The sequence below is a fragment of the Numida meleagris genome, chromosome 1 (assembly GCF_002078875.1).
Source record: "Numida meleagris isolate 19003 breed g44 Domestic line chromosome 1, NumMel1.0, whole genome shotgun sequence".
NCBI lineage: Eukaryota > Metazoa > Chordata > Aves > Galliformes > Numididae > Numida > Numida meleagris.
This window is the reverse complement of record NC_034409.1, coordinates 96,050,033-96,062,186: the sequence shown is the minus strand read 5'-3', so window position 1 is coordinate 96,062,186 and position 12,154 is coordinate 96,050,033. Positions and strand designations below refer to the sequence as shown.

The 12,154-nt window shown below is 39.4% G+C and overlaps 1 protein-coding gene across 4 annotated transcripts in view; it reads left to right on the top strand.

Moving 5' to 3' along the window:
- Nucleotides 1-12,154, top strand: part of LOC110401829 (SAM domain-containing protein SAMSN-1-like) — a 270,707-nt gene that overhangs the window by 206,023 nt on the left and 52,530 nt on the right. For 3 of the 4 annotated variants that reach the window (XM_021403343.1, XM_021403349.1, XM_021403337.1), the window contains 3 exons: nt 28-114; nt 4,920-4,987; nt 7,507-7,575. In XM_021403343.1, coding sequence (XP_021259018.1) covers nt 28-114; nt 4,920-4,987; nt 7,507-7,575 — 224 coding nt within the window. The remainder of the gene's footprint in view (nt 1-27; nt 115-4,919; nt 4,988-7,506; nt 7,576-12,154) is intronic. The other variant, XM_021403359.1, reaches the window with a different exon arrangement.

Sequence of the window (12,154 nt, the reverse complement as noted above, 5' to 3'; positions counted from 1 at the left end):
TGACTGCTCTCTGTGCTTTTACTTTAGACAGGAAAAATGTGAATGGCACACTTTGGCAGGGTTCCAGGAAGCTGGAGAATGATTCGTACATCAGAAGGCCCTGTCAGCTTGAAGGTAATTGCTAAATGTATTTCAGCTGATTTTGCATTTTTCACAAAGTATTTTAAAGGGCAGCAACGAAAATTTCTCATTTTTCACAAATAATCGAGCTAAATAATTTGTCAAATCCTTTTGAGATCTACTTTGTCCTAAAGGGGGGAAAAAGTAGTTTAAATAAATCTTACTTCATAGGATCATAGAATCATAGAATGGCCTGGGTTGAAAAGGACCTCAAAGATCATCTAGTTTCAACCCCCCTGCTGGGTGCAGGGTCGCCAAGCACTAGACCAGGCTGCCCAGAGCCACGTCCAGCCTGGCCTTGAATGCCTCCAGGGATGGGGCATCCACAACCTCCTTGGGCAACCTGTTCTAGTGCGTCACCACACTGAGTGAAAAACTTCCTCCTAATATCCAACCTAAGTCTCCCCTGTCTCAGTTTAAACCATTCCCCCTTGTCCTATAGCTATTCACCCTCGTAAACAATCGATCCCCCTCCTGTTTATATGTTCCCTTCAAGTATTGGAAGGCCACAGTGAGGTCTCCTCAGAGCCTTCTCTTCTCCAAACTAAACTAGCCCAGTTCCCTCAACCTTTCTTCATAGGAGAGGTGCTCCAGCCCTCTGATCATCTTGGTGGCCCTCCTCTGGACTCGTTCCAAGAGCTCCACGTCTTTCTTGTCCTGGGGGCCCCAGGCCTGGACGCAGTACTCCAGATGGGGCCTCACAAGAGCTGTGTAGAGGGGGACAATCACCTCCCTCGCCCTGCTGGCCACTCCTCTTTTAATGCAGCCCAGAACATAATTGGCCTTCTGGGCTGCCAGTGCACACTGCTGGGTCACGTCCAGCTTCTTGTCCACCAGGACCCCCAAGTCCTTCTCCACAGGGCTGCTCTCAAGGATTTCTTCCCCCAGTTTGTATAAATACCTGGGATTGCCCCATCCCAACTGCAGCATCTTGCATTTGGCCTTGTTGAACCTCATTAGGTTCACATGGACACACTTTTCCAGCCTTTTCCAGCCTTAAAAACTGGGAAGCTGAGAACATGCTCTATGAACAGTTCTCTCTGTGGTCTATGGGCAAAAAAAGACTTCCCATATGGTAAATTGTCATATTTGTGTTGTACAGGACTTGGCAAATGTAATCTGTTCCTATGGTAGGAATCCATGTTCACTGTGTACTTTACACTTCTCCAAGTGGTAGGTACAAATTTTCTAGGCCACTCTTGTCCAATTCTCTTTTTAAGGCCTGTTTCGACTAACTTTAATTGAAACAATCTTACAGCTAGTGTATGGGAATTTGCTAGTGATGCTATTTAAGAACTGACCAGTATAAATTCATTACATTACAAGAAATAACATGTGAGCAGTCACCTTGTCTACTTAAACTAGACTTTAAAAAAATAAAAATGTTTTGACAATCTGCTTAATGTTGCTTCCAGGAATTGAATTTGTATTTGTATTTTCTAAAGCCAAAGTAGACCCAATACAGCTGCCTTATGAGACTAAAGCAGTCAAAGTTCAACACTTGCATTAGCATAAACAGAAACTTTGATATGTGAGATTAAAGTGGATGTATCTTTCATTCTCTACTTAAGCCAACAAAGTGGCAAAATGGGAAGTACCTTTATTTTTAGTAAATCCTGTACAAATGGTTCCGAAATCATCCATTGTTAATAGGATATGACAAAGATAGCAGAGGACAAATTGCCAGGTATCCCTCTGGATTCACTTCACCACTTGAAGATAAACTCTTAAATGCTTGGAAAATAGATCTGAAATTGTAATGACTATTGCATTTGCTTGTATGTGAGTGAACTGGATTTCTACAAACCAGAAGCACAATGAAAAGATGACAATAAGATTTACAGAATCAGAGAACTGCAGAATTTATTAAGTTGGAAGGGACCCTTAAGGACCATCTAGTCCAACTCCCCTGCAATGAACAGGAACACCTACAGCTAGATCATGTTGCTCAGAGCCCTGACCTTGGAGGTCTCCAGGCATACGACATCCACCACCTCTCTGGGCATCCTGTGCCAATGCTTCACTACCCTTATCATAAAAACCTTTTTATTATATACAAACTAAATCTCCCATCTTTTAGTTTGAAATAATTTCTCCTTGTGTTATCACAACAGACCCTGCTAAGGAGGAACTCTGCCCTTATGATGAACTGATGGGAGGAAAAGGAGTCCCACTGACTTCAAAAGGAAAGGATTCTAATGATAAGTGAAAGAAAAATTAGACTTTCTTTTCCAAGAAGTCTTACTTTTAACCAAAAATATTTCAAAATCATTCTTCAACCTACTGTACAGATTGTCAGTTTGAAGGTGGAAAAAAGCTGAATCAGAGAAGAGAACTTTTTGACCTTCCCCCAGTCCTTCCTACTCAAGACTTTTTTTTACCCTTTTAAATATCCAAAGCATGCAAAAGAAGCAGTGCACATTTTAAAAGCTGACAAGTGTTGTAATTGAAGGGCAGGGGCCCAGAGGGAACAGGAAGCAAAGCTGGCAGCTAAATAACAATCTCCCTTTCCCCCTCTGCAGTAAAATTATTAAAAGGGAAGTCCCCTTCACACAGTGGTGAAAAGCATTGCAAGGAGATTTAAAGTGTTTCACTATTGATCAAGATAATTTGTCACTATTGATTAAAACCTTCTCTTAAGAGAGATAATCCTTCAAGGTCTGCAGATCTATTGCATAATATGATTTTCTGTTAGATGCAATGGCCCGTGTGTGGTGGCCAGCATAGGCTCCTTGCTTACTTCAGAACTATATTCATGGGCCCGATCCAAACCTGATCAATGAAAAGACATCCAATGACTCTGGTAGCCTTTGCATTAGGTCCTTAATGTGACTGTGTGTATAATCTCTAAAAAATCAGTTTTTCATAATAATAGGACAGTAAGACCATATACATCCCACAGACAGAATAGTGGGAATACCTGTCTTCACTCACAAGCCCAAATCCAGATCATCAGTACCAGGCTTGCCAGACTGAAAATGACACTGTTGAAAAAGTTGACTATGCAAGTCACAATCATTGAGCTTCCATGAAAAAGCATTCCTGAGACAAATGAAAAAGGACTGACACCTTGCAGAAATTGTGGACATAACTCTCCCCTGCTCCTAATTCACTCCACAGTAAAGTGACCAGAAACTGCCCAGTTATGTTAATCTGACTGCATAAGCACTGCTTGACATGAGTTTCAATGCTTCTAGAAGTCCAGCTAGCTGTACATTTAAATAAATGGGTGGATTATCAGACACCTGGCCCTCAGTGACTTCAAGGAGATTTGTAGGTGCTTGAGACATCTGGTCATGTTAGATTTTGGACTCTAATATGCTTATCAGAAAATTGTTGGTATTGCTGTAGTAATCGGGTCTGCAGGAGAAAGGTACTGTCTTCTAAGCTTATTTAAACTCTAACAGAAGCCTCTAAAGTAAAACTTGTGGAAAAAAAAAAATTACGTGACTCATTTTCCTTCTTCCTGTTGGTGCATATGCTAAATAAAGGAAATTGCTTAATTGGGTTTCCTGTGCAACTGGCCTATGGTTTGAAGGTGGAAGTAACATGTGAATTGAGTTTTGCTCTTTTTTATGCCTGATGCTCAGATTGTAATTTGTGGATTTAAACTCAGTCTTACAATATCCAAGTAGTAAGCTTACAGAAGGATTGATTTTTTTATTTCTTTTTTTTTGTTTGTTTGCAAAGGATTGTCTTCTAAGAAAATTAACAATACTATATCTCTTGATTTGGAATTTTCTTTAAAAATAACAAAAAAACATAGGTGCTAACTTGCCTGTAATCTGGCACTTTGACTGTTTCACTGACATGAGTTTACAGTTTTTTTTTTACCAGCTTTATACACCCTCTGGTTTCATCTAATTCCAACATAAGTATAGACATTTATTTTGAGGACTAGGGTCTTACTTACCTCTCTGAATATAAAGTTGCATGCTTATGTTAAAACTCTTTCTTCATGATAGCTGAAGAATCTCAGTCAGTTTTTAAATTTTCTGTTGATCGGAGAGAAAATAATGCAATTGGTCTTGCCTGCCTACAGTTAACATTTGTTAAGTTAGCCATCCCTTTTCAAGAATTTTTATTAATGTTGCAAGGCATTCTTCAGCAGCAAAAATGAGACTAAGTTAAGATTATTTTCTATTAATTTTGGAAAGCCAGGGTAGCACTTAATTCTGTGATTAGCAAATCATAATCAGAGTGATGATCTGTGTTGATGGAATGTAATCACTAGGGCCACTCACTAGGTGATGGTGGATGCTTTGCCTTGTCTTAAAAATGGGAGTGAGAGTAGATCTTTCAAAATAGTCTTACTAAAATGTAGTCTTTTGAAGTCATTTAACTAACTATTGTGCATTGTTGTAATGAAAGTTAATATTCTTCCCAAGCAAAGCATTAATTTCATTGAAGGAATGTGAGGAAGCTCATCCAGCAATTTCAAAGGTTGAAGTTAAACAGATCTCAACTGCAATGACCATTTTCACCTAGGGAGTTCAAATTTTTCATAAATATTCCTCATGCTTCTGCACTAAAATACTGGAGAAAGTGCTTGGTAGGATTCAGATGAAGAAGTAAGCATGAGCGTATTATATTTATGTACATTGTCTTGTCAGTTTGCTCTGTAGTCTTACTTCAAAGTAGTTTGAGATAAAAATGCATGTTTACATAACACAAGATTAACTTCAGAGGGTCAAAATGTCAGCTCAAAATATCAAGTGCAATTCAAATTATATTTGTCAGAAAAAAAACTGAAAACAGGACCTTTGAAAGCATGTTTTTGTTTTTTTCATTATTCATAGAAGATAATATTGTTGGTGATGGGATACATTTGCTGCAAGGAAAGAAGATAGAAGAAACAACATGCCAGGTAAAAGTACTACTCTTCAGCATCTAAAATTTCATTCAAACAAAAAGCTTATTTCTTGCTTCCATTCTGTATGAATTTGCGAAGCGTATGCTTCACGGTCAGTATGCCTGTATGTATTTTAGAAGCCCAGTTTAAAAGAAGAATCTAGCGGCTATCTGAGCTGTGCACCATTTTTATTATGCAGAACAAATAGGTTTTATTACTTAAGAAACTTTCTTTCTTCTTGAACGAACATGTTTCTGTTAAAAAAAGACTTATAATAAGTGTTTATATTAGTCTTGTGTGATCCATGTTGGCACATGTATCACTAATGCTATCTTAATTTATACAAATGCATATCGCATCTCCTCTTCATAACACTACATTAATTAGGCCACTACTATGAGCAATTAAGGAATTCTGACCCCTGGGTTTGCATAATAATTGTAATACAACACATTGGCTGGTGAGAAGTAAGCAGCAGAGAGCCAGCAAAGTGAGGTACCTGAGGGGTTGTGCTGCCCTTCAAATGGATTTCAACAGTTCTCAGAAATGGGCCAACAAGAACCTCATAAAGTTCAATAAAGGCAAGTGAAAGTCCTGAACCTGGGGGTGGATGACCCCTTCTCCCAGTACAGTTTGGGGAGCAACTGGCTGGAAAGCAGCTTTACAGAAAAGGACCAGTGAGTCTTGGTGTACACCAACTTGACCATGAGCCAGAAATGTGTCCTTGGAGCAAAGAAGGTCAACAACCTCCTAGGCTGCATTAGGCGGAGCATTGCTAGCAGATTGAAGAGAATGATCCTTGCCCTGTGCTCAGCATTGATGAGCAGACCCACCACCTGTGAGTGCTGGGTCCAATTATTGGCCCCCCATTACAAGAGAAACAAGGAAATACTGAAGTAAATCCAATTAAGGGCCATAAAAATGATTTAGGGACTGGAGCATCTGTCATATGTAGAGAAATTGAAAGGCTTGGAGTTGTTCTGCCTTTAGCAGAGAAGGCTCAGGGAGATCTGACTCAGATATATAAATGCCTTCTGTGACAGTAAAGAAAAGGAAGTCAGACTCTTGTCGGGGGTGCCCAAGAACAGTACAAGAGGCAATAGGGACAAACTGAAATACAGAAAACTCCTTTTAACATAAGGAAAGCTTTTAAGCTTTTTAAAATTTATTTATTTATTTACTGTGAAGATGAGCAAACACTGGAAGAGGTTGCTCAGAGAGTCTGTGGAATGCCCATCATTGGAGATGATCCAAACCTGCCAGGACAGACCTGGGCAACCTGTTCTAGCAGACCTGCTCTGACTAGAAGTTCCCCAGAGGTGACTTCCTGCCTCAGCCATCTCAAGTGCATCCGTGATTCTGTGAGACATAAAAGAGCCAAGTTTACAATAGCAATTAAAGTAAATGAGCGTTTTAGCACTCTCTCTCAAACAAACAAGCTTCTCTAAGTGCTTCAGGAAAACTGTGATTCCCCCTCCATTCCCTAAGTAGATGCTCATTCCATTCCATTCCATTCCATTCCATTCCATTCCATTCCATTCCATTCCAATCTTTAAGCACTGGAAAACAGAGGCTTGGAGCAGAAGCACAGGTTGAGGGACACAACATGAGCAACACTGTAATAATTGAACTTTACTATAAAAAAAAACTGTACCTTCTACATTTATTTTTCTTGTCTTTGTTCTTGTTTGTTCAAGTCTAGCAGGGCTCCCTTGATGGCTCAAACCCTTTGTAGCATATTGAGAAGGACATAAAATATGAAGTAATACAGTCTTTGGGCTAATACATTTTCAAAAATGTTTCATGCCTCATTTCTCACGTAAATTCCTAGGTTGCATGCAGCCTTCAAAGTGTCATTCATATTCATGAAGAAAAAAAGGCTAGTGTTCATTACTTTCACTGATAAGCTATAAGCACTGTCAGGCTTGCCCACCAGGGACTGCATCAGTGCCCCAGGGAAAGTGTATTCTCATGATGTTCCTGTCACGAGGACGCTGTGACCAAGAAATGGATTATGAGCAGATGATGAAAGAGCATATAGTCTTGTCTTTGCTTAGTTCTGAAGATCCTCCCATTTTCTCTGCTTTGTTAGTCCAAATCAAACTCACACCCCTGGGGCTCAGCATCAGAAGCAAAATGAGGCAAACCAAATGAGATTCTTTTTAGAAGTGCACCAGTGACATTTGCTCCTCAGCTGAGGAGTTGCTGCTGAAGAAAGACTTCTGGGGCGTTCCTGCTCATGGAGAAAGGAGAGCCAGGATCTAGAATGAGATCCAAGCATCCCATGATATAATGCAGGCACTGTGATGCTTATGGGGCATCCCAGGCAGCTGGTGAAATGAAGACAGCTTGGTTTCAAACTGATTTCAGCATGTGTCCGCTGACTATCAGCCATCACTTTTGTACGCACACAGTACTTGGTTGAATGATGGCTAAGCTCTCAACCTTTATTTAATGACATGATAGTAACTTTGTAATTATACTTATTCATCTTAGTTAAAGTTGGACTTTTTTTAATTCTTCTAACCATCTAGGTGATAAATTATGAGCAATGGATTCCACCACGAGTTTACAATCCAAGAGTCGCAAGTAATGGTGAAATGGTGAGTTGCCATGAAAATTGTTCACTTTATTTCAACAGTGGCTGGCAGCCGTGTGAAGAACATGCTGTTTTAATATGGTTTCCTTTACTGCATGTTGCTTTCCCAAAAGCTGGAAGACCTTTATCCAAAATCCATGCTTTTAATAGTGATTTTTCTTTATCTTTTATAGAATATCTTATGATTGCTCCGTGATTTCCCAAGGGAAAATCTATCTATACTTCTAGCCTATTAGTTTGACTCCAAAATCATTTTTGAGTAGCTAGAAAACCAGACCGAAATAATGGGGATATTTAAAGGTCAGGCTCGTATGTATGGCCAGGAGCATATGAGAGAAGTTCCCACAGTACTTGTCTGTATATTGGCTGACTATGGCTTTACTGAATTATTTTAACATAAAGTTTATCCAAAATCAGTGCCTTTTACAGAGCTAACTCTTTGTATAAATAGAGCAGAATGTTCTCTATTATAGTGTACTATTTTAATATTCATCATGTGCAGCAGAGATATTACTGAAACTTTTGAAAATTTTGTATGGTACTGTAACAGTAACACCATAGACACGATAAACATATAGTATTTTTTCTCTTCTTACTATTATACTGTACTCTGAATATGAATGCATAACTAATCATGATTAAATCGTTGCAGTTCTTTAGGAAAGACAAACCAGTTCAGGTAAAATCACAGAGACTTGGCTCTGCCCTGACTAAATTCTTTACGCTGAGAAGTGACATGCTGTGCAAGTACTTTTATTGAAATTAATGCAGTTATACTCAGGAAAAGGAGTGCTCAACAGGACTGAGATATCTGGAGTCGAGCCAACAGTCTTTTTCATTTAGCTTTCAAATTGCTGTATTTTTGTCACCAGGTTAATCCTCATAGCATCTCGTGAGCAAAGATTTCTAAGGTATTTAGAATGTATTAGAATAAACCAAAAACTGTTTATCAGACACAATTTAGCTCTTTCTGTCTGTAATCCATTTTTATAAGGACGTTTTAAAAAGTACACTTTTGACCATAACTGTTCATGTACACTTCATGCAAATTATTTGCAACTAAAACACAACCTATTATTTATTTTCTTAGACAATTTTATTTTTTTATTTGTGATATGACACAACTTTTTATGACTGAAATCCCTTCAATGTGGAAATAAAGAATATTCTTGTTCATGAAAGAATCCTTTGCTTATAGATACCTTTACTCACAGATTGTGCAAAGTACATGCTCAGCTGTAATCACAGGATGACAGAATTGTGGGGGTTAGAAGGGACCTTAGGAGATTATTGAGTCCAACCCCCTGCTAAAGCAGATATCCTATTCTGACCCTAAAACATGAAGGAAAAAGAAAGTTAAAAGTTCTTTAAATATGTTTGAAATTAATGACTCTTGTGAGTGCAGTCTTCTTGCTCTGTGAACTAGTTTTTGCTATCCCCCCAGTATTGTTGAATATCATTCCCCTTCTACAAGGAAAGAAGGTACTGGCAAGTAGCATACTCCAAATTAGTCAAACAAATTACTTGTCCAACCAGTAACACTGTTCTTCCTTCTGTTGTATTCTGGACAGTAGCAACCAGGGATTCTAGCTTCCAGATAACACAGACAGCGAGAAGAAAATTGCCTGAAACCAGAGAATAAAATTTAAGTTTTTCTCACTTTTATGCATGTTTTCAAAAAGTCTGACTGAGGCTGGCCAGGACAACAAACGAAAACTATGAGATTGAGGATGATCAGTTCACCTGATAGTCTGTCTACACAAAATAGTGTTTTACTTCATTTACTATGTGAGTAGGCAGCTAAACTTCTGGATTTTAATACTCATGTAAAGCAAAATAAACTGCTGTAAATTTAAAAGCTGTCCCATCACTGATACTGTATGAGATTTTTTTTTCTCTGTAAAAAGGTGGTTGCTGTATTTAACTACATGAGACATTTCACTAACAGCAGACCCTACTCAATGAACGCTCTTAAAGTAAAGAGGATTAGAGTTTGCCATTAATAAAATTATCTGAATAGATTATCGTCTGATTATCTTGAAGTCTCCATGATGGAAATCCTAGATTGTAACTCAAAGTCATTGTGTTGTTTTTGTATCATTACTTATAAGTGAACAAATGATTATTTCTATGAGCGTTCTTATCTAACTGAACCATATTAGCATCTTAAACCCATTGTGATTCATTTTGCAAAGACATCTCACAGTAGGAGACTGAAAAATTTCACCTCAATTTCTGTCTTCAGATAAACTAAAACTGCAGTCCTGCTATCCTAAATTTGGAGTAGAGGAGAAGGGGGTTGAAACAAGTCACGACTAATCTAAGGATGTTTGGATTTGGCCCACAGTTGATGATGAATATTCAGATATAAGCTGTAAAAGGACTGTAAGCAGACAAAAGCTTTAAGGTGGATTGTAAAGTGGGCCAACAAGAATCTGATGAGGTTCAACAAGGCCAAGTGCAAGGTGCTGCCCTTGGATCAGGAAAATCCCAGATATGTATACAAACTGGGAGAAGAACTTGAGAACAGCTTTGCTGAGAAGGACTTAGGGGTCCTGGTTGACGAAAAACTTAACGTGAGCCAGCAGTGTGCTATTGCAGTGCCAAGGGCCAGTGATGTCCTGGGTTCCATCAGAAGAGGGGTGGCCAGCAGGCAAGGGAGGTGATTGTCCCCCTCTACTCTGCCCTCATGAGGTTCCAGATGAAGTACAGCATCCAGGCCTGAGGCTCCTAACACAGGAAAGAAGTGGAGCTTTTGGAGAGGGTCCAGAGGAGGGCCACAGTCCATGGCTGGAGCACCTCTCCTATGAAGATAGGCTGAAGGAACTGGGCTTATTCAGCTGGAGAAGAGAAGGCTGAGGGGAGACCTCATTGTGGCCTTCCAGGATTTAAAGAGAGTTTATAAACATGAGGGAAATCAACTTTTTACAAAGGTAGATAGTGAGAAGACAAGGGGGAATGGTTTTAAACTAAAGGAAGGGAGATTTAGATGTCAGGCAGAAGTTGTTTACTGAGAGAATGATGAGGTGCTGGAACAGGTTGCCCAGAGAAGTTGTGGATGCCCCGTCTCTGGAGGTGTTTAAGGCCATGTTGGATGGGGCCCTGAGCAATCCGATCTAGTACTTGATCTAGTGTCTGACAACTCTGCCTGTGGCAGGGGGGTTGAAACCTGATGAACATTGAGGTTCCTTCCAACCCAAGCAATTCTATGATTCTATGAACTTGCAAAAGGTGCTGCAAATATCAAAAAGCGTTTACATGCAATTCTGTCCCCATCAGCAAGTCTCAGTAACCAGAACAGCCTGCAGGCTATCTTTCCCACCTCTGGAAAAGTCTTCTCTCCAGGCACAGTTGAGGTTCCCCACTTCTTACTGCAGCCACCATACCTCTTCTGAGCTGCAGGCCTACACCTGCCTCTCAGGACTCTCTTATCCTCTTTTACTGCCTGCCTACTGGTCAGCAGGCTCAGTATATCCCCTATTCTTTGAGAGAATCATACCCTTTCTGCTTTTCTAAAAGGAATGTAATGTGCCACTAAGAACAAGGGAGTATAAACTCAAGTGCCATCCATGATGGTACCTCCTGCATTACATGCTGTGTTTAACAAGAGGAGGAATGGTAAGGTCCTATCCTTAGGAAAGAGGTCGGCGTAGCTCCATGTCAGTCAATGGAATCATATTAATTTGTAACATCCATAAAGGAGTCAATTGAAGTTGTATCTAGGGATGGATTGATTTACACTTTCAACACAGTTGTCTAGTGACACGAAACTGACTAAATACACATGAAAATTCCCTTTGCCTTTTTCCTGGACTTCTCTTTCTGCTTACAGAACCTCATGTCTTCATAGAAAAATATCTGGTTCTTCAGCAACTTGAAGCACAGCCATCTTTCTAAGCAGTTTTCTATCAAACGCACTGTACCTTTTTTTCATCTGAAATTAACATACACACTCTAATCTCCCTTATCACTGGATGGATGTAACCTGTAATATGTGAATGCTGAGAATTTAGAAGTGCTTCATGCTCAGGCTTTGCAAAAACCCTTTAACCCAAATGATAGCAGAGGAGTTCAGAATCTCTTAAGATCCACCCCTAAGTAGCCTACACAATCTACATTAGACTCTGCTGGCAAGCCTCCCTGATGACTTTGTCTCAAAAGATTATGTCTATCAGGAAGCAGAAAGGAGCTATGATGTGTGACCTAATTGTTGGGGAGAGTACAATAAAGGTTTCTGCATTCCCACCTTCTGGTAACATCAGCACTAGCACTTAATCACTTGTAATATCACTAAAGATACATTGTTAAAAAAGGTCTAATTAATGATTGGTGTAAATAGATGAATATCCACAGCAGCCAGTATTGTTCCAAAAAATAGCCATTGCTGAATTAGGTTTTTACTCGTTTCTAGTATATTTACCTTTTCTTGTTTCTAATGAAAATCAGATATCCTATGTGAAACACAGCACATACATTTCTGTATGAATTGTCTCTCTTAAACTCACAGAGAAGTTCACAGTCAGATTGGAAGAGAACTTGAGTATTTCTAGACTGCTGGATTATTGCAGCCAGAAGGTCATGGT